Source organism: Dama dama, chromosome 9, assembly GCF_033118175.1.
Source record: "Dama dama isolate Ldn47 chromosome 9, ASM3311817v1, whole genome shotgun sequence".
Taxonomy (NCBI): domain Eukaryota; kingdom Metazoa; phylum Chordata; class Mammalia; order Artiodactyla; family Cervidae; genus Dama; species Dama dama.
The window spans coordinates 21,147,107-21,170,460 of NC_083689.1; the positions used below are offsets into that span (position 1 = coordinate 21,147,107).

General features: G+C 43.0%; 1 protein-coding gene across 2 annotated transcripts in view; it reads right to left on the reverse strand.

The window, feature by feature from the left end:
- The window catches only part of LOC133062037 (adhesion G protein-coupled receptor E1-like), a 78,081-nt gene extending 59,506 nt beyond the window's left edge, over positions 1-18,575 (reverse strand). For both annotated transcript variants that reach the window (XM_061150539.1, XM_061150538.1), the window contains exons 1-8: positions 18,485-18,575; positions 14,559-14,621; positions 10,573-10,605; positions 5,668-5,814; positions 2,051-2,206; positions 1,627-1,773; positions 679-834; positions 443-562 (exon numbers count right to left, since the gene is read on the reverse strand). In XM_061150539.1, the coding sequence (XP_061006522.1) occupies positions 443-562; positions 679-834; positions 1,627-1,773; positions 2,051-2,206; positions 5,668-5,814; positions 10,573-10,605; positions 14,559-14,621; positions 18,485-18,515 (853 nt within the window). In that variant the 5' untranslated portion in view covers positions 18,516-18,575. The remainder of the gene's footprint in view (positions 1-442; positions 563-678; positions 835-1,626; positions 1,774-2,050; positions 2,207-5,667; positions 5,815-10,572; positions 10,606-14,558; positions 14,622-18,484) is intronic.
- Between the last annotated feature and the right edge of the window lie 4,779 nt (positions 18,576-23,354).

Below are 23,354 nucleotides of genomic sequence, written 5' to 3' on the forward strand. Positions count from 1 at the left end.
ATTTACATTTGGGGTCAAGCCTTCTTGCTTGTGGGAATGTTATTCTGTGCATTGGAGGATGTCTAGCAGGATTTCTAGTCTCTACCACCAGTAGACCGTTACACAAACCAACCCACAACCACCACCAGTTTGGACAAAAGAGTCTCCAGAGGTTGTAAATATCACCCCCGCCCCAAGCAGGGCATAAATCAGGCTAGGGACTGAATCCTCCAGTACTCTCAAATACTGCTTGACCGACAGCTTCACTCATAGCACACCCTCAACAAGGGTTCCAATCCATGTTTTTGTACTCGCTAGGTGTGTATCCTTGAGCTAGTCACTTTACCTTTCTGGGCCTTATTTGGGTCATTCCTATAATGAAGATCAAAATCTCTAGCTCATAGAATTATCAAATAAAGTTCTTAATTCATTGAGTAGCTAAAAGAGATCTGGTTCTCTGTACCTTCACAGATGGAGTTTTTAGAGGTGAATCCAACTTTGCAGCTGCAACGGTAGCTTCCCAAAGAGTTGGTGCACTCAGAATGCTCAGGGCAGACCCCACGGGAGAGGCATTCATTAATGTCTGAGGAGCAGTGGAGGAGAGTGAGCAGACCAATGATTAGGTGTCTAAGTTTAGCACAGCATGTACTCAACTCAATACGAGTAGTCTACAAACGCCTGAGAGCCTGAGCTCATTACCTTTACAGGTGAAATTTCCCGGCTTTCCAGGGATCCAGTTATTTCCGGTGGGAGAAGAGAAACCAGTCAGACAGCTGCACTCATACTTTCCTGGCAGGTTTCTGCAGACTGAGTTAGGACCACAAGGTGGGGGCTTTTGAGAACATTCATCTATATCTGGAGAGAAAGAGAGTCGCAGTTACAGATGTTCTTCAAATACAGCTGGGATCTTCCAAAGATGGTTGAAACAATGTCTTCTATTCCATATGCCCTTAACTCAATGTCTTTTCTTGGGTGCTTATTCCATCAAGCAGGGTCTATATTCCCTCCTCTGGTTCTGAACATGTTTGTGACTAGGCAGTGCCGACACTCGGTAATAGAATGACTGTGCTAAGTCATAAAAATCTCAGGCACTTTCACCTTGTTCTTTTGGAATGCTCTTGTTGGACTCAGCCACCATACTATGAGGAAGCTCAAAGAGCCGTGATCAAACAGCCCGTGTGGAGAAGAACTAAGACCTCCAGCTCACAGCCTCATTCAGCACCAGCGTCTCCTTGTGAGTGAGCCCCCTTTAAAGTGGATCTTCTAGCCCCCAGTTGAACCAGCTCAACTGACACTTTGTGGAACAAAGTCAAGTCATCCTCACCAAAGTCAGCCCGAATAGCAGATGCATTCATGTATGTTGCTTATTATCTGTTTCTCCCCGCCGTCACCAAGAAGTTTCAGGAGAACAAACAATTTTGCCTGTGTTACTCACTGCAGTATCCTCCATGCCTCAAAGAGTGCTTTTCTATATAGTAGGTGCTCAAGAAGTGTTTGTTGAATGAATGGATGAATGACTATTGGCTTCAGTTCTGCAGACAAGACTTTGAACTCACCTGAGACCTACCTCAACTTCGAACTCTTCCTCCAGAACTGCTGTCTTTCCAAACAGATTGGACATGATTCCCAGAAGACCCCTGCACCTACCTTGACATGTCTCCCCTCGTCCCTGGAAACTCTTCTTTCCACTTCTGGATACATATCCTGGGTTGCAGACACAAGAGTAGCTTCCAAGACTGTTGTGGCAAGTCGAATGCTCTGGGCAACTTCTGGAATTGGCACATTCGTCCACATCTGGTGAGTAGAAATAAAAACCCCATTGAAGGCAGGGGAGGAAGTGTGGACAGGAGACTGAAAAGAGGAGATTCACTCCACCTGTTTGCCACCTGACGTTCCCAAATACCCAGACTCTTCCCTGGGCAGACCCCACGAGAGAGGCATTCATTAATGTCTGAGGAGCAGTGGAGGAGAGTGAGCAGGCAAAGAATTAGTTGTCTAAAGTTAGAAACACACGTTCCTAACAATAGGAGCTGTCCACCAAAGACCCATGCCGGAGAGTCTGAGCTCTTACCTCTACAGGTGAAGCGACCTCCCTTTCCTGGTGTCCAGTTATTTCCAGTGGGAGAAGAGAAGCCAGTCCTACAGCTGCACCTATATCTCCCAGGCAGGTTTCTGCAGATTGAGTTAGGGCCACATGGTGTGGGCCTCTGAGAGCATTCATCTATATCTGGAGAGAAAAAGAGTCAGAGTTACAAATCTTCTTCAAATACAGTTTGTATTTTCCAAAGATGTTTGAAACAATGCCTTCTGTTCCATATACCCTTAATTTAATGCCCTTTTTTGGTACTTCTTCTATCAAGCAGTGGGGTCTATATTTCCTCTACTTGAATCTGAGCATACTTGTGACTATGTTGGTGGTGACATTAAGTCATTAAAATACCACGATAAGTCATCAAAATATCACACACTTCCACACCTTCTCTTGAGATGCTCATGCTTGACTCAATTGCCATACTGTGAGGAAGCTCAGTAAGCCATGAAAAAATAGCTTTCATGGAGAAGAGCTAAGACCTCCAGCCCACAGCCCTGGCAGAGCAACCAGCCAACAGCCATAACTAGCTTGCCAGCCTTGTGGGTGAGCCTCCTTCAAAATGAATCCTCTAGTTCCCAGTTGAGCCAACTCAACTGACACTGTGTGGAACAAAGTCAAGCCATTGTCAGCGAACTCAGCCCAATAGAAGATTCATTCAGGAGCAAAATAAATGATCATTGGTGTTTTAATGCACAAAGTTTGCTGCTACCCAGAAATAAACCAGAACATTTTGCAAACCCATTATACAAATTTACTCATTGAAGTGCCAATAGAATTGTGCAGTCATGGTACCATGGGGTGAAAAGAAAAAAAGGGAAAGTAAAAGTCATTCAGACATGTCTGACTCTTTGAAACCCCCTGGAGCCCGCCAGACTCTTCTCTCCATGGAATTCTCCAGGCACTTCTACTGGGGTGGGTAGCTTTTCTCTTCTCCAGGGGATCTTCCTGACCCAGGGATTGAACTCAGGTCTCCTGCATTGCAAGGAGATTCTTTACCATCTGAGGGCTGGTCCTCCCCTAATTTCCTTTAGCCCTGCTCTGCCAAATCACCCTAAATAAACACTTTCTACGCACTTGTCATTCAATTAGTAATGTTCATTCAAGCCTTAAGTAATGAAACATTAGAAGCACATAATTGTCTATCAACTGCAGGGTGAGTAAGTCTAGAGCTGACATAAGGAATAAGGTAGCACATTCCTTCATTTGACAAGGAACTATAAAATAGTCACAATGTATTAGGTACCACAGGTCAAAGACAGAGAGTAGATAAGATTCTTATGTAGTAGCCACCATTTTCTAGATGGGAAATGTTGCTTCCATCCTTAATCTAAAAACAAGAGCCCAACAAGGCTACTATGTTTACTGAGTAACCCATAAACTGTAGCTCAAAGATTTGTTTTTAAATGTTTGTGCAGATGGCCAATAGACACATGGAAAAATACTCAACATTACTAACTATTTGAAACATGCAAACCAAAACTACAATGAGGTACCACCTCACACTGGTCAGAATGCCCATCATTAAAAATTCTACAAATAATAAATGCTGGAGAGAGTGTGGAGAAAGGGGACGCTTACACACTGTTGGTGGGAATGTAAATCGGTGCAGCCACTGTGGAGAACAGTATGGCAGTTCCTCAAAAAACTAAGAACAGAATTGCTTATGATGCAGCAATTTGACTCCTGGGCATATACCAGGACAAAACTATAATTCAAATAGATACATATACCCCAATAGTCATAGCAGCAGTATTTACAATAGCCAAGACATGGAAGTAACCTAAATTTTCATTGACAAAGGAATGGATAAAGAAAGTGTGGTACATATATACAAAGGAATATTACTCAGCCATAAAAAAGAATAAATAATACCATTTGTAGCAACATGGATGAACCTAGAGATTATTATACCATGTGAAGTAAGTCAGACAGAAAAAGACAGATACCATATGACATCACTTATATGTGGAATCTAAAATATGACACAAATGAATTTATTTACAAAATAGAAATAGACTCACAGATATGCAGAACAGACTTGTGGTTGCCAAGGGTGGGGGTGGGTAGATTGGGAGTTTAGGATTAGCAGAAGCAAAGTATTGTATATAGGATGGATAAACAAGGTCCTACTGAATAACACAGGGAATGATATTCAATATCCTATAATAAACCATAGTGGAAAAGAATATATATATATATATATATATATATATATATATATATATATCACTCTGCTGAATACCTGAAACTAACATAATATTGTAAATCAGCTATACTTCAATAAATAATTTTTTTAAGAAAATGATGTTTGGAGCTCCCTGGGAACTATAATAATGGAAATAACTTATTAAATGGAAATCTTGTCCAGAGTTCAATAAACTATAGCCCATGAATCAAATCTGGACTGTCACCTATTTGTGTAAATAAAAGCTTTATTAGAACACAGCTCCACTCATTCATTTAGGTATCGTTGCCGGCTGCTTTTGCACTACAACTGGAGTATTGAGTACTTAAGACAGAGATCATACAAACTGCAGTCTCCAAAATATTTACTATCTGACCCCTTATAGAAATAGATTGCAGACCCTTGCAAATTATGTCAGAGGCACAGTCAGACCTTTACTGTCAAGAGAAGAGTTTGGGTCTAAATATATGGAATATAGACCAAAAACTTAGCTCATTCTAGAAATTATTTTAGTTTCTATTATTTATATTAATAGTAGCTATTAGGATTGTACGTGTGCCTAGCACACTGCATACATTACTGCATTTAATCTTCTCAAATATCCTTTAAGGTAGGTACTCTTTACACCCATTTTACAGATGGAAAGATTGAAGCTTAGAGAGATTAAATACATTTCCCCAATGCCTCACATCTGGAGTGTGACAAATAGGTAAGTGATTGAGAGACTGCCATTAGACTCAAAAAAATCTGGATTTGAATTCCAGTTCAATTGTTCAATGACCATAAACAAGTCATTTTAGCTCCCCAAGCCTCAGTCTTCTCATCTGTACAATGGAGATCATCACAGTGCCTATGCTATTTGTAAATGCACATAAAGACCTCCACACAGGGCCTGGTACTCAATACATATTAGAAATTATTTGCATGAAGAAGTGACAGGAAGAAAATCAGTGTTTATTTCTGGATATTGACATACAGCATAAGTTGCTTTTTGTTTTTATGAGAATTTTTTTGCCTGTACCAGGTCTTAGTTGCAGCATGCAGGATATTTAGTTGCAGCATGTGGGATCAAGTTCTCTGACCAGGGATCGAACTCCAGGTCCCCTGCATTGGGAGCATGGCATCTTAGCTGGACCACCAGGAAGTTCCTCTTTTTTTTATTCTGACTCAAATCATTAGAGTTTTTAGTGAACAGGAATTATTCTTATATTAGAAAGAAATTAAGAAAGAAAGAGATGGGGGAAGGAAGGAGGAGGGAGAGGCAGAGGAAGGAAGGAAGGAAGAAAGAAAGAAAACAATGCTTGGGGATACCTACCTACATCTGCTGCCCAGCCAGCTTCTATCTGATTTTACTACCAAATGCTGGGGGTAGGTGGGGGCGGGGGCGGGGTTTGATGGGGCATGAACTCACCTTTGCATTCCACTCCTGGGCCCTGGAATGTCTTCAATCCGTTGCTGGACAAGAAGCCTCCTTTGCAAGCGCAGTAGTAACTTGTTGAAGTGTTGGTGCAGGTTGCATGCGCTGGACACATGGTGGTATCTGTACACCCCTTCGCATCTAGGCAACGGAGAAGAAATCTGGGTTAGAGCCCCGAGTGGAGCTGCGAGGGAGAGGAGGAAGGTGACTGGTATGGGTAGAATTGTGTCTCCTAAAAAGGTATGATGAGGTCCCAAACCCAGGTCTCTGAGAATGTGAACTTATTTGGAAATAGATTCTTTGCAGATGTAGGTAAGATATAAATTAAGATGGGGTTATACTGGAGCAGCATATGTGTTCATTTGCTCAGTTGTGTCTGACTCTTTGCAGCCACGTGGACTGTAGCTCGCAAGGTTCCTCTGTCCATGGGATTCTCCAGGCAAGAATACTGGAGTGGGTAACTATTTCCTTCTCCAGGGGATCTTCCCGACTTTTACGTCTCCTGAATTGGCAGGTGAGTTCTTTACTACTTTCCCAGTGCCAACTGGGAAGCCCCCATATTGGAGCAGGATGGCCCTTTAATCTGGTATGATTGGCATCCTTCTAAGAACAAGAGATGAGGCAGAGATGGAGAGCAACACATGATGATGGAGGGAGAGATCAGAAGGATGCATCTACAAGCTAAGGACCACCAACAAAGACCCAGCAACACCAGAAGCCAGGAGAGACTGGACCTGATTCTCGCCTACATCCCTCAGAGAAAGCACCTTGATTTTGGACTTCTGGCCTCCAGAACTATGAAAGGATAAATTTCTGTTGCTTTAGGCCACTTAGTGTATGGTCCTTTTGGCAGCCTTTGAAAACGAAGTCACCAAGCATGCTCAGTGAAGGACCTGGTAAGCCCCAGACCCTTGTGCTCCTAGTGTGATACATGGACCAGCAGCTTCCCCATAGCCTGGGAGTCTGATGGAGATGCCCAGAATCTCAGGCCCTGCCCCACCCCTTGCTACTAAATCTGAATCTGCCTTTTAGCAAGATCCTCAGGTGACCTGTGTGCCATAAAAGCATGAGAACCACTGTCCTGGGTACTCGCTACTCCAAGTGGGGTCCACAACCAGTAGCATCTGCCTCACCTGGGATTCCCCAGGAGATCTTGGGGAAATCGGATGCTGATTCAGGTCTCAGGAGGGACCTGAGATTCTGTATTTCTAACAAGTCCCTGAATGATGCTGACAGTGCTGGTCCTTGGGCCACACGGTGAGCAGCAGAGCTTTAAACAAGAGGATGAGCCAAAACTGAAGCCCTGTGGAGAACAGCGGGCTTCCCTGGTGGCTCAGACGGTAAAGAATCTGCCCTCAATGCAGGAGACCTGGGTTTGATCCCTGGCTTAGAAAAATCCCCTGGAGAGGCGAATGGCTACCCACTCCAGTATTCTTGCCTGGAGAATCCCGTGGGCAGAGGTGCCTGGCGGGCTGCAGTCCACGGGGGTCACAAAGAGTCAGACACGACTGAGTTACTAACAAACATACACACAGAGAACAGCATGGAGTTTTTTTTTTAATTAATGTATTTATTTTAATTGGAGGCTAATTACTTTACTATATTGTGGTGGTTTTTGCCATACACTGATATGAATCAGCCACAGGTGTACAAGTGTCCCCCATCCCGAACCCCGCTCCCACCCCACTCCCCATCCCATTGCTCTGGGTTGTGCCAGGGCAACAACTTTGAGTGCCCTGTTTCATGCATTGAAGTTGGACTGGGGATCTATTTCACATATGGTAATCTACATGTTTCAATGCTATTCTTTCAAACCATCCCACCCTCGCCTTCTCCCACAGAGTCCAAAAGTCTGCTCTTTATCTCTATGTCTCTTTTGCTGTCTCGCATATAGGTTTATCGTTAACCATCTTTCTAAATTCCATAGGTATGTGTTAATATACTGTATTGGTGTTTTTCTTTTTTACTTACTTCACTCTGTATAATAGGCTCCAGTTTCATCCACCTCATCAGAACTGATTCAAATGCATTCTTTTTAATGGTCAAGTAATATTCCACTGTGTATATGTACCACAACTTCCTTATCCATTCATCTGCCAATGGACGTCTAGATTGCTTCCATGTCCCAGCTATTGTAAACAGTGCTGTGATGAACACTGGGGTACACAAGTCTCTTTCAATTCTGGTTTCCTCAGTGTGTGTGCCCAGCAGTGGGATTGCTGGGTTGTATGGCAGTTCTATTTGCAGTTTTTTAAGGAATCTCCACACTGTTCTCCATAGTGACTGTACTAGTTTGCATTCCCACCAACAGTGTAAGAGGCTTCCCTTTTCTCCACACCCTCTCCAGCATTTATTGTTTGTAGAGTTTTTGATAGCCAGCCATTCTGACCAGTGTGAGATGGTACCTCACTATGGTTTTGATTTGTGTTTCTCTGATAATGAGTGATGCTGAGCATCTTTTCATGTGTTTGTTAGCCATCTGTATGTCTTCTTTGGAGACATGTCTGTTTAGTTCTTTGGCCCATTTTTTTATTGGGTCATTTATTTTTCTGGTATTGAGCTGCATAAGCTGTTTTTATATTTTTTAGATTAATTCTTTGTCAGTTGCTTCATTTACTATTTTTTCCCATTCTAAAGGCTGTCTTTTCACCTTGCTTAAAGTTTCCTTTGTTGTGCAAAAGCTTTTAAGTTTCATTAGGTCCCATTTGTTTATTTTTGTTTTTATTTCCATTACTCTGGGAGGTGGGTCAAAGAGGATCCTGCTGTGATTTATGTCAGAGAGTGTTTTGCCTACGTTCTCCTCTAGGAGTTTTATAGTTTCTGGTCTTACATTTAGATCTTAACCCACTTTGAGTTTATTTTTGTGTATGGTGTTAGAAAGTGTTCTAGTTTCATTCTTCTACAGGTGGTTGACCAGTTTTCCCAGCACCAGTTGTGAAAGAAATTGTCTTTTCTCCATTGTATATTTTTGCTTCCTTTGTCAAAGATAAGGTATCCATAGGTGTGTGGATTTATCTCTGGGCTTTCTATTTTGTTCCACTGATCTATATTTCTGTCTTTGTGCCAGTACCATACTATCTTGATGAGTGGAGCTTTGTAGTATAATCTGAAGAAACTAGGAATGAAACTACCATATGACCCAGAAATCCCACTACTGAGCATATACCCTGAGAAAACCATAATTCAAAAAGACACATGTATATCAATGTTCATTGCAGCACTATTTTCTATAGCCAGGACATGGAAGCAACCTGGATGTCCCATTGACGGATGAATGGATAAAGAAGTTGTGGTACATTTATACAATGGAATACAATTCAGCCATAAAAAGGAACAAATTTGAGTCTGTTGTAGTAAAGTGGATGAAACCTAAGCCTGTTTTACAGAGTGAAGTAAGTCAGAAAGAGAAAAACAATATCATATATTAAAGCACATGTATGGAATCTAGAAAAATGGTGCTGATGAACCTATGCACAGGGCAGGAATAGAGACGCAGACGTAGAGAACAGGCTTGTGGACGCAGCAGGGGGAGGAGAGGGGGGTGCAAACTGAGACAGTAGCACTGACATATATATGCTATCATGTGTAGAATAGACAGCCAGTGGGAAACTGTTGTCTAGCACAGGGCACTCAGCTCATGCTCTGTGATGTCCTAGATGGGTGGGGTGGGGAGGGGATACATGTGTACTTATGGCTGATTCACTTCACTATACAGCAGAAACCACCATTGTAAAGCAATTATACACCAATTTAAAATTAATTCATTTTAAAAACTATGAAAATTATGGCTGTTCATTACTAAGGTCTTGAGAGCCAGACTCTTTGTCACCTACAACATGCCTTGTTTATTTCCCTTCCCTGCATGATGCCTGAGGTTCTATCTTTCTTCTCATTTCCAGCTTCCTCTTTCATCTGCAGAGGCAAAACTTCTTTTTGCAGATTTCCAGTGTATTACCACTTGTGATCTCTCAACTCTGAGTTTCCTATCACTTTCCTCTAGCTCTACCTCTCATAACTCAAACCCATCCCAAACCAGAGTAGCAACACAGTCAGTCCTGTGTGACCGGGCACGTGTCAGCCTTCCTGGCTCATCTTCGACCTGGTCCCGCTAGCCACGTTCACCTTTGCTCAGTTCTCCAAATTTTCTCTGGTCTGCAGATCTTGCCAGAATCATGTGTGCCAATTCCTTACAATAAATCTTTGCACATATTTATATGTGGGCTTCCCAGGTGGCTCAGACGGTAAAGAATCCGCCTGCTAATGCAGGAGACCTGGGTTTGATCCCTGGTTTGGGAAGATCCCGTGGAGGAGAGCATGGCTACTCACTCCAATATCCTTGCCTGGAGAATCCCATGGACAGAAAAGTCCAGGTGGTCGCAAAGAGTCAGACACGACTGAGCGACTTTCACTTTCACTTTTATTATCTCTGCTCCTTGCCCTTATTAAACATACTCCCTTCTGAAATGCTCGTGTCTGGAAATTCTTTTCCAACATGCGCTCGGACTGCCATGTCAGTTGTCAGAGTCATGAGCCCTAGAACCAAGATTCAAACCCAGGAAGGGCAATTCCACAACCCATCTCGTGACAACTCCACATGGAGTTGAATCCTCACTTTGGTGGTACTAGTGGTAAAGAACCCATCTGCCAATGCAGGAGAGGTAAGAGATGCAGGTTGAATCCCTGGGTGGGGAAGATCTCCTGGAGGAGGGCAACCCACTCCAATATTCTTGCCTGGAGAATCCCATGGACAGAAGAGCCTGGTGGGCGCAAAGAGTTGGACATGACTGAAGCAACTTAGCGCACACACATCACACTATACCTAGTAATCAGGTGACAAAACCAAGAGAGGGAGGCACTTGCCCAAGGTATAACTGCCTTCAAGATGGGGGAGTCTCTTACCAAGATTCGATGGTGACTGCCGTGGCCGTTCACCTGCAAGAAAAAAGAAGTCAGTAGATCCTTTGAGAGCTGGCTGTGTCCCATTGTCTCAAACCAGGCTCCCTGTTTCTCTGGACACCAATGATCACGGTGGTGAGTTGTGAAAGTGGGAGTGGAGATGTAAAGAGGAAAACCCAGCCTCTTCCTGAGGATTTGCCTTCATCAGGTAGGAGGAAGGAACTCCTCATGAATTCTTCACACCGTGCCAGGTAACAAAGGGTGGATACCAACGTTCATGGCAGCACTATTTATAATAGCCAAGACATGGAAGTAACCCTTGTCCATCCACAGATGAATGGATGAAGATGTGGTACATATATACCATGCAATATCACTCAGCCATAAACAAGAATGAAATAATGTCGTCTACAACAACAGAGATTATCATACTAAGTGAAGTAAATCAGAGAAAGACAAATATCATATGACATGGCTTATATATGGAATTTTTAAAAATATGATACAGACAACTTATTTACAAAACAGAAATAGACTCACAGACACAGATAACAAATCTCTGGTTGCCAAAGTGGAAAGGGTGTTGGGGAGGAATAAATGAGGACTTTGGGATTAGCAGATGCACACCATTGTATATAAAATAAACAACAAAGACCTGTTATACAGCACAGGAAACTATATTCAGTGGCTTATAATAACCTATAATGGAAAAGAATATGAAAAAGAATATATATATACATATATATGCATATCACTTTGCTGGATATCTGAAACTAACACAACACTGTAAATTCACTATACTTTAATTTAAAAAAAATCAAGGGTGAAACAGATCACCAGCCCAGGTTGGATGCATGAGATAAGTGCTCAGGGCTGGTACACTGGGAAGACCCAAAGGGATGGGATGGAGAGGGAGGCAGGAGAGGGGATCGGGATGGGGAACACATGTAAATCCTGGCTGATTCATGTCAATGTATGGCAAAAACCACTACAATATTGTAAAGTAATTAGCCTCCAACTAATAAAAATAAATGGAAAAAAATTAAAAACAGTTTTTAAAAAGGGGTACGTGTGTGCTAAGTCGGTTCAGTCGTGTCCAACTCTGTGCGACCCTATGGACTGTAGCCCTCCAGGCCCATCTGTCCATGATAAGGTAAGAATACTGGAGTGGGTTGACATGGCCTCCTCCAGGATCCCCACCCAGGGATCCAATCTGTGTCTCTTATGTCTCCCTACATTTCTGGATTGGCGGGCAGGTTTTTTACCACTAGAACTACCTGGGAAGCCCTTAAAAAGGGGGTGGGGGAATTCCCTGGTGGTCCAGTGGTTAAAACTCTGCTTCCATCACAGGAGCCAGAGGTTCAATCCCTGGTAAGGGAACTAAGATCAGACATGCTGTGCAGTGCAGTCAAAAAAAAAAAGTTTAAAAAAATAGGTAGCGGGGAATAACAGCCATTCTTGATACTGGCCGCTTTTTTTTTTTTTTTTTTTGGCCGCTTTCACTTTACCTAATTGGCATCCCATCTCACACTGTCTCGCTGGCCTAGAAGCATTGCTTGACAGACATGGGAGTGTAACAGCCTCTGGTGTAATTCATACTCTAGAGCTCCTGGCAGGATCAGGCTGTGACTAAAACTTTTCTGAAACACCTTCTGAATGACTTGTTCTTCCCCCTGCCCAATCTCTGTTCCCCTTCCTCCCCTGCAAGTGTCTCCTGGGAGTCCTCCCTTAGTACGTTACTCACAAGAACCCTCATCTCTGATTCTGCTTCTTTGGAAACTAACCAAAAGCAGGTGCTGGTCCTGAAAGGGACGACAGAGGATGAGATGGCTGGATGGCATCACCAACTCAGTGGACATGAATTTGAGCAAGCTCCTGGAGATGGTGGCGGACAGGGAAGCCTGGGGTGCTGCAGTCCATGGGGGTCACAAAGAGTCGGACACGACTTAGCGACTGAACTGAACTTTGCTTCCTTTTTTATTGTAGTTGATTTACAATGTTGTATTAGCTTCTGGGATATAGCAAAATGATTCATATATATACATACATAGATTCTTTTTCATTATATATTATTTCAAGATACTGAATATAGTTCCCCATGTTATACAGTAGGACCTTGTTGCTTATTTATTTTATATATAGTGCTGTGTATCTGTTGTTTCATTTGCTTTCATCTTTTTCTAAGGAGATAATAATTACTTATTGTAAAAATTCAAACAATGTAGAAGTATATAAAATTAAAAGTGAAGATTCCCCTCTGCTCCATTCTTACACCAAGAGATCACCACCATCAGAAAGAGTGAATACTTTAGGTTAGGTCCTGTTCACAAACTCAGTCATGTAAATATATTAAATATAAATAAATGTACAAATTAACACAATTTTCTTAATGCGAATGGTATCATGCAATATACCGTCCAATACAGTAGATGGCTGTTTATACCGAAATCTATTAAAATTAAGTAAAATGAAGCATTAATTCTTCAGTTACCCTAGCTACACTCCAAGTTCTCAGGAGCTCCACTGACTAGTGACTACTGTAGATCTAGGACATGTTCATTGAAAGTTTTTTTCAACCACTCTGTTCTACTTATAACTTTTTTTTCATGTTACAGTAAGTCTTACAAGCCAAGAGCAGAAAAATTTGCCGAGTGTTGAAGTTGGGAGATATGTACATGAGAATTTGTTATACTATTTTCCTTACCTTTGAATGTTTATTTCTATAATTTAAAAAAATTAAGAAAATAATGTTTTGGGCAACTTGCCAAGCCAGTTCACATGACTGAACTCACGCTTTCTAACAGCTGCATAGTATTCCATTAAAATGGGCTCTAACTGTGCCAAAGATAGCTCAGTAGCCCAAGATCAAACAAAAACACCACACTTTCTTTTCTATGGTATAAAATTGACTGTGGAAGGCAACTACCCTGTCCTGGACTATATTTCCCAGCTCACCTTGTATCCAGGTATGGTCATGTGACCCTGAGTGGAAGTGACAAATGTCACTGCTAAGCCTGAGTTTTAATAAGGTGCCTTCTCCACTGTCTGCAGAGACTCCAAGGCACTAGTGTGGCTGAGTCACAAACAGAAAGCATCTGGGTTCCTGAATCACCTCGTGTAAGAAAACCACCCACTAGCAAGAGATATCCTCCTTGGACTCTTGAACAAACAAGAATTAAATTTCCTTTTCTTAAGCCACTGACTGGGGTGTATTTGTTGCAGTAGCTTGGGATACTCTAACAAATGCAACAAGTTTTCCAGCCAGTTCCCAGGGGTAAATATATATTAGTTTACTCCAGTGCCATTACCATGCTTTACCAATGGACAAAACACATCATTCAGAGTCCATACTTCACAGCTGCAAGATCCCACAGGCTTCCCCTGTGACAATACCTGCACGTCATCTTGGTAGGGACAAGAGTAGGGTGAGAAAATTTGAAAGATTAACTCTTCCTACAATATAGACTGAGTTTCCCAAACAATGCTGAACCAGAAAACTGAGACACTGAGAACATTAAGAATTGACAATGTTTCTCTTCCTGAATCCAGCAGGAGCTTGCGTGGAAGATGAGAATACTTAACAAAACATCCAAAACTGCATTTCTTTTCACATTGAGTTGTGGTTTGATTCAACTCCATACCCATTCCTATGGCACCACCATTTATGAAGCCAGATGACTGACAAAGTTACCTCTTTGGATTTAAGCTTCACAACATTCCTGTGTGATAGGAACCCTTATTACCTGTATTTTGCAGCTGAGGAAACTGAAGATCAGAGAGGTTGTGTGACTTGCCTGAGGTCACACAGCAATTTTAAGGCACAAGGGAAAGAGCTCAGGTGGGAACCAGGAGACGGGATGTTATCCCGCTCTTGGCCACTGACTAGTGTCCAGAGACTGGACAAGTGTCCAGAGGTGGTGCAGCCTCCTGGGACAGAAACATCCCCTCCCCACCACATTGGGCATATGGATTCTTTTTGTCCAACTTACGCCTTGTCATTGATTCCAGTGAGGGTGATGTGAACATTCCCCAGGAGTATATACCACAACACCCTGTGAGGAAAGAAAAGAAAAACACCACGATGCGTCACAAAGTTCTTTGGACTCAACCTGAAAAATTGGAGTGGTCTCATAGAAGCAGGGTTTTTAATATTTATTAATTTATTCGGCTGTTCCAGGTCTTAGCTGCAGTACACTGGATCTTTGATCTTCACTGTGGCTTGCAGACTCTAGTTGTGCCATGCAGGATCTAGTTCCCTGATCAGGGATTGAACCAAGGTCCCCTGCATTGGTAGCTCAAAGTCTTAGCCACTGGACCACCAGGGAAGTCTCTAGAAACAAGTCTGATGAGCCTAGATGAAAGCCCCAGCTGAGTGAAAAGCATGAGTTATTACATAGTCTTCACAGCAACCATTCCTGCTTTTGGCACTTCATCTTTGTGTTTCATTTTGTTTGTATTACCTTCATTTCCTTTTCAGTTACAAAGAGTTCCAGCTGATTTTCAAAAACATACATTTTTTTTTCTGGGCTTGAAATGGAGCAAGACCCTACAGTCCTTGTGCCTCCCCCCAGCCTCCAGGTCCTCTGCCTGCCTTTTATCTGTGGGAAATTTTAATTAAAGAATAAGTTTAATCAGAGAAATGAGAACAGGGAGAAACAAAGGAGACCAAATAATTAATGTAGTCGTTAAGCATAGTCAAGGACTTTCAGTTCCTTCTCCAGGGCTACAGATAATTTTCCGAGCCACAGCCTGTGAGCTGCCTTATACTGAAAGCCCCACCAGGTGGAGAAGTTAACTGCATGATAACCAGACAGTAACCACGACATAAACTGCCACAATTCTGAGAACTGGCCTCAAAGAAATGGAAATAAACCGATCCTGGAACTGAAGATTAACTGTACCTAAAACAACCTGGTTAGACCACTGATGACCAATCTGAAGATGACTGTCAAAGATGACCATGCTGTTTCTGTGTGTGGCCTCCTCCTCTGTCCATAAAAACTCTTGTCCCACTGGTTGCCAGTGTAGGGGAGTTAGCCTTTGGACAGATGTCCGCCCTCCATCCTCAGCTGCCAACATTGGAAATAAAGCAAACTTCCCACCAACCTGGCCTTTTTACTGGCTTTTGAGCAGTGAGCGGCTGGACTCACCACCTTTCAGTAACAGGCTGTAAAACACAAGTTGATGAACCAACGAAATCAGAGTTACAAGGCAAAAGAGAAAACTTAGACCAACACAATGAAAGTCGACCTTCTAAGTTCTCAGGTTCCAGCCTGTATCTGCCTCAGGGAGATTTATCCTTACACTTCCAGTTTATTTCATGCTGGAGAAGGAGCCTCGACAAATTCTACACAAAGAAATTTCAATGCTTTAAAACTATAATCATATGTTTCGGTGGTTGTAATTACTAAAATACAATTACTAACTTTTAGCTTGGATTTCTCTGTTCAAGTTTATTTTTCTAAAACATACATTTAAACAAGTATTCTCAAAGGGAATAACCTCTCCCTTAAAAAGGCAAACCTTGGCTCTTGGGAAGAGATGAAAAAAATCTTGCTATTTTATGTATAGAACACATACAGATATGCACATAATATATAAATAAGTATATAGCATATCCATAGAGTTGCCATGTGTTAAGTGTTAGTCGCTCAGTCATGTCTGACTCTTTGTGACCCCGTGGACTATAGCCCACTAGGCTCCTCTGTCCATGGAATTCTCCAAGGAAGAATACTGGAATGAGTAGCCATTTCCTTCTCCAGGGCATCTTCCCTACCCAGGGATCAAATCCAGGTCTCTCCTGCATTGCAGGCAGACTCTTCACGATTTGAGCCACCAGGGAAACTCATAGTATATCCACAGTATTAAATTGGATGGGAGGGTAAGACGATTCTTAATTTTATTTTGGCCATGCCACTCGGCACAGGGGAATCATAGTTCCCCAACGAGGAATCAGACCGGGGCCCTCTGCAGTGGAAGCACAGAGTCTTAACCCCTGGACCACCAGGGAAGCCCACAATTCTTTTTTTTTTTTTAATGTCTAAAAGGCATTTCAGCTACTGCAGCATTAAGCTCTTCTCTATCACCATCACTAACACCATCATAATCACCATCACCTTTATCATCACCACTACTACCACCATATCTTTGCCATTATCATTATCTTCAGCATCACCATTGTCACCACCAGCACCATCATTATCACCACCATCATCATCATCACTCTTTACATATTAAGGGCAGGATTGGAGCCCTAATGGCCAGCACTAGTGCTGACACTTCAAAGAAGGAAGTCTACATCTTAGCACTTGAGGTCCACAAGTGACCTGCTCCTTCTAATGCAGCCTTCCAGTCAGCAAGTCCCAAGGAACCTAACTCCCACCTTTCTTTTTTTTTTTGAAAATCACTCAGTCGTGTCCAACTTTTTGTGACTCCATGGACTATACAGTCCATGGAATTCTCCAGGCCAGAAAACTGGAGTGGGTAGCCTTTCCCTTCTCCAGGGGATCTTCCCAACCCAGGAATTGAAGCCAGGTCTCCTGCACTGCAGGCAGATTCTTTACCAGTTGAGCCACAAGGGAAGCCCAAGAATACTGGAGCGGGTAGCCTATCCCTTCTCCAGGGGATCTTCCCTACCCAGGAATTGAACCCGGGTCTTTTGCATTGCAGGTGGATTCTTTACCAACTGAGCTATCAGGAAGCTTTATCACTAACTGAAATTCTCTTGCTCTTTAATTATTTTAGAGGCAACAAAGCATCATATTTAAGCATATCAGCTCCAGGGTGAAAATGCTTAGGTTTAAACATTTGTTATAAGAGGACTACCCTGGTCATCCAGTGATTAGGACTCCGAGCTTCCAATATAGGGGACTCAGATTCAATCAGGGAACTAGACCCCATGTGCCGAAACCAAAAAAGATTCTACATGCCACAACTGAGACATGGTGCAGACAAGTACATAAATATTTCTGTAAAAAAAAAAAAATCAAACCTAGAAAAAGCTGACATCTGAAGAAAAAGAACAAGGTTATCTCCATCTCACTGTTCTTCAGAAATAGCTTCCCTGACTTCCCCCTTCTACATAATCCCTAGTCACACTCTATGGCAATTTCTTCCCTAGCAATCGTCACTCCCTGAAATGCTTCTGTTTACTTGTTATTTGGAGCAGCACAGTTTAGAAAAAAATTGCTGACTCCACAACCGGGTTGTTAGTGTTAGTTGCTGAGTTGTGTCTAACTCTTTGCGACCCCATAGACTGTAGCCAACCAGGCTCCTGTGCCCAAGGAATTCTCCAGGCAAGAATACTGGAGGGGGTAGCCATTCCCTTCTCCAGGGGATGATCCCAGCCCAGGGATCGAACTCACATCTCTCACGTTGCAGGCAGATTCTTTACCATCTGAGTCACCAGGCTGCCCACTTTTTTAAATCCTGGCTGTAACCCCTTATTAGCTAACTGGGCTTGGGCAAATGATTGCGTCTCCTTTGCCTCATTTTTCTCCTTTGTAAAATGGGATTTTTCATGAACTGATATGAGAGGACTTTAGTGAAGGTTGAATGCAGTCTGTTTCAGGAACTTAGAAGGTTGCTATTACCCTCAGAGGTTGCCTTTCTTCCTGTCTCCTTCCTGTCAGCTTCTCAAGGGCAGGAACCTTGTCTGTTCATTCACGGCTCTATCCCTGGTGCCTAAAACAGCACCTGGCACATAGTAGGTGCTCAGGAAATACATAAATGAAGGACTGTAACAAAACTCTTCCTTGATGGATGAATTCCCTGGACTGATTTTTTGGTCAAAGTTCCCCCAATGAAATTGTACAGCATCCAGCCTAGAATCATGATGTCCTGGCTGGACAGTCGAGGTCCTCCCTCTTCCTCACAGTCTGTTTCCCCCAGGCCTCCGATTCCACCTCACACTCACCCCAAAAGAGGAGAAAACTGAAGCTCCACATCGTGCAGGTCCTGCCATTCAAAGAGGAGTACTTCTCCTCTGTTCCCAGGGTTTTCAACAACTGAGGGCGTGGAGAGAAGGGGAGGGCAGAGCGCGAATTGCTCAAGGCAACCAGAGCATCACGTCCTTTTTGCTGAGCTGCCTCTACTCAGAAAGGAAATTCTGACAAGCCTCTAAGTCTCTCCTTTCTCCACAATGAAGATAAGTTCATCTGGTTAGTGGGTCATTGTGTGGATCTATCTCCCTCTCTCTCTCTTTTCTTCCCACTCACTTTTCCCTAACCCCTACCAAGATCTATCTCCCATCTCTCATCACCTTATTTTACTGCATGCGTGCTAAGTTGCTTCAGTCATGTCCAACTCTTTGTGGCCCCATGGACTGTAGCCCTACAGGCTCCTCTCACTGTGGGATTCTCCAGGCAAGAATATTGGAGTGGATTGCCATGCCCTCTTCCAGGGGATCTTCCTGACCCAGGGATTGAGCCCGCATCTCTCGTGTCTCCTGCATTGGCAGGCAGGTTCTTCAGCCACCGAGGAAAGCCCATTTATTTTATTGTACCCAATAATAAATGAGCTACCACTACCTAACCTCAAGGAATCCAGCCCCAAACTCAAGGGTCCCCTCTCAACCTGCCCCACACAAACAACATCATAGCCGTCGAGCATCAGACACTGTTAAACATGTGTCCAATAAAATTTAATCTCATCATCATTCAATGTCACATAGTAGGGATTCTTACCTCTGCCTATTTCACCAAAAAAAAAAAAAAAAAAATACAATCAGAATGGAAACCAAGGGCTTCCCCAGCAGCTCAATGATAAAGAATCCACCTGCCAATACAGTAGACATGGGTTCCATCTCTAGTCCAGGAAGATCCCACGTGCCGAGAAGCAACTAAGTCCGCCCACCATAACTATTGAGCCCGTGCCCTAGAGTCCAGAAGCTGCAACTACTGTAGTCCAAGTGCCTTACAGCCCTTGCTCCGCAACAAGAGAAGCCAGCACAATGAGAAGCCTGTGCACCACAACTAGAGATTAGCCCCTGCCTTCCACAACTAGGGAAAAGCTGGCCCAGCAACAGAGATGCACAGCCAAAAATAAATAAATAAAATTACTTTTTAAAAATGGAAACCAAGGCTTGGAGAGGAGACATGACTTGTCTAAGATTACCTGAACCCAAGATTTGAAACCAGGATCCTCTGACTCCAAGGTCTAGAGTTTTCACCATTTTACTTGTTTTCATTTCCCTACAATACCTGATCACTGGACAGTGATACTTATACCCAATTCCTAGTACCATCCCCAACCCAGCACACACACACACACACACACACACACACACACACACATACCATCTCATAAATATGGTGATCGAGGAATGTCTTAGTTAGGGTCCCCCAGGTATAGACCCTGAGACAAGGATTCTAATGAAAGCATTGGGTTGGCCAAAAAGTTCTTTTGGGGTTTTCCATAATATTATAGTTCATCAGAGAGGTGACCCCAGAAAACTCCAGCTGGGGATGGGGGAAGTGAGAGAGGGAAGGGAAAGAACGTACAGTGGATGTTCTCAAGCAAGTTATCTAGTAGAAACTAAAACTTAAGGCGGCTGGGGACTTCTGGAAGGCAGCTTAGAGCACACTCTTAGAGTTATCCCAACCAGGGAGCAAAGGAGTTGTATTTATCCACCAGCTCTGTAAGTCACTGATTAAGGCTGTGTCAACTCCAGACTTGGGCTTCCCAGGTGGCTGAGTAGTTAAGAATACCCCTGCCAATGCATAAGATGCAGGAGACTCCGGTTCAATCCCTGGATTGGGAAGATCCCCAGGAGGAGGAAATGGCAACTCCACTCCAGTATTCTTGCCTAGGGAATCCCATGGAGCAAGGAGCCTGGTGGGCTATAGTCCATGGGGTCACAAAGAGTCAAACACAACCGAGCAAATGAGCGTGCACGTGAGCATGCACACACACACACACACACACACACACACACACACACAACCCAAGACCTGGCCTCCAAGCAGATAGAATGGGCTCATAACATACCAACCCGATTGATAACAAAATGCAGTGACTGGCAGATGTTAGTCTAGCATGCCTTGAAGGGTTGAGGGTCACAGGTGTGGGCAGGCTCCCAAAACATCTGCTCTATGCTAAAACTTAGGTGCATGAATCAGCCATGGATTCCCCATCCCGATCCCCTCTCCTGATTCATGTCAATGTATGACAAAAACCACTACAATATTGTAAAGTAATTAGCCTCCAACTAATAAAAATAAATGGAAAAAAAAAAGAAACACTATTAACAAAACCCCCCCCCAAAAAAAACTTAGGTGCAAAGACCACCCCTGTGTTTTTGGAATGAGAGTTCCACTTTTATTTTTTTTAAACAGTTTTAGTCCTAGATTTAATTGTATAACCAATGGTTTCCAAAAAATGTTACTTTGTTGCTTTTTTTTTTTTTTTTTTTTTCATTTTTTGGCAACATCATGAGACATATGGGATCTTAGCTTATCCACCAGTAATCAAACCTCTGCGCCCTGCATTGGAAGTGCAGTCTTTTTTTGTCCTACTATTTTGTTTATTTCTCTCTTTCACTCATTTTTTAAAAACTTTTTATTTTGTATTGGAGTGGTGGTTCAGACAGTAAAGAATCTGCCTGCAATGCAGGATAGCTGGGTTCGATCCCTGATTTGGGAAGATCCCCTGGAGGAGGGCATGGCAACCCATTCCAGTATTCTTGCCTGGAGAATCCCATGGACAGAGGAGCCTGGCAGGCTACAGTCCATGGGGTCACAAAGAGTCAGACACGACTGAGTAATTAAGCACAGCACATAGCCAATTAGCAAACTCTGTTGTAATAGTTTCAGGAGAAAGGCGAAGGTACTCAGCCATACATATGCATGTACCCATTCGCCCCCACGCTCCCCTCCCATCCAGGCTGCTACATAACATTGAGCAGAGTTCCCTGTGCTCAGCAAGTCCTTATCGGTTATCCATTTAAAATACAACAGTGTGTGGAAATGCAGAGTCTTCCCCGCTGGCCCACCTGGGAAGTCCCGCTGCTTGTTTTTATATTCTCATTTTTGCTCTGTGCAAGGCAAAATATCCACCTTGGAGTGACGATGACTGAAGCAGATTCATCAATGGTTCTGACCACTCATCAAGAGACCCTACATGGTGAGGCTGCAGTTACAAGCCAGCAAAGTCCCCCAAGAAGGAGGGTAAGCAGAGCCATGTCATGTTTAAGAGAAGCGCCATAGGGTCGCAAAGAGACGGACATGGCTGAAGCAGCTTAGCATACATGTATGCATTGGAGAAGGAAATGGCAACCCACTCCAGTGTTCTTGCCTGGAGAATCCCAGGGACGGAGGAGCCTGGTGGGCTGCCGTCTATGGGGTCGCACAGAATCGGACACGACTGAAGTGACTTAGCAGCCGCAGCAGCAGAAGATAAACACAAGACTCTGGCATCAGATTGTTGGGGGTTCAGATACTGTCTGCACCACTTGCTGGTTATGTGTGATCCTGGGCGAGTTCTTTTTTTATTATTTTTATTGAAATACAGTTGATTTACAATTTGTGTTATTTCAGGTATATAGTAAAATGATTCAGATACATACATATATGTATATATATATATACTCTTTTTAAATATTCTCTTCCATTATAGTTATTGCAAGATATTGAGTATAGTTCCCTGTGCTATAGAGTAGGTCCTTGTTGGTTACCTATTTTATATATAGTAGTGTGTATATTTTGACCCCAAACTCCTAATTTATCCCTTTTCCCTCCTCCCCTTTGGTGACCATAAGTTTGCTGTTTATGTTGATGAGTCTGTTTCTATTTTGTAAATATATTCATCTGTATGATCTTTTAGATTCTACCTATGAGTGACATCATATAACATTTGTCTTTCTCTGATTTATTGTATTAATATCTCACTTAGTATGACAATCTAAGGTCCATCCATGTTACTGCACATGGAATTTCATCCTTTTTATGGCTGAGTAATATTCCACGGTGGGCTTCCCAGGTGGTGCTAGTGGTAAAGAACCCACCTGCCAACGCAGGAGATGCAAGAGATGTGGATTTGATCCCTGGGTCAAGAAGATCCCCTGGAGGAAGGCACAGCAACCCACTCCAGTATTCTTGCCTGGAGAATCCCAGGGACAGAGGAGTCTGGCAGGCTACAGTCCATGGGGTTGCAAAGAGTTGGACACGACTAAAGTGACTTAGCGTACACACACACAATATTCCCATGTATAAACATATCATATCTTCTTTATCTATTCACCTGCTAATGGACATTTAGGTTACTTCCATGTCTTGGCTACTGTAAATTGTGCTGCCGTGATAGGGGTGCATGTATCTTTTGAATTGTGTTTTTCTCCAGATAAATGCCCAGGGATGGCATTGCAGGATCATATGCTAACTCTATTTTTTCATTTTTTAAGGAAACCTCCTACTGTTCTCCATAGTAGCTATATCATTTACATTACCACCAACAATGTAGGAGGGTTCCCTTTTCTCCACACCCTCTCCAGCATTTAATTTCTCTCTGCCTCAACATTGCCATCTATAAAATGGACTTGATAATAGTAGGCTCTATCTCTTGGGGTTGAGGTGAGCATCAGAGGAGTGGCTGTTTGTGACATTCTTAGAAGAGAGCCTGGCATACAGGGAAAGCTCCAAGGCTTGGCTATTACTCAAATTCTTTGATATTCTTCCCTTCAAGAGGGGGAACCTAATCCTTCCCTTCTTGGGTATGAGCTGAACAGAGTGACTTGCTTCTAAAGATCAGAAAAAGGAAAGATGTGACATTGTGTGGTGTCCGAGATTGTA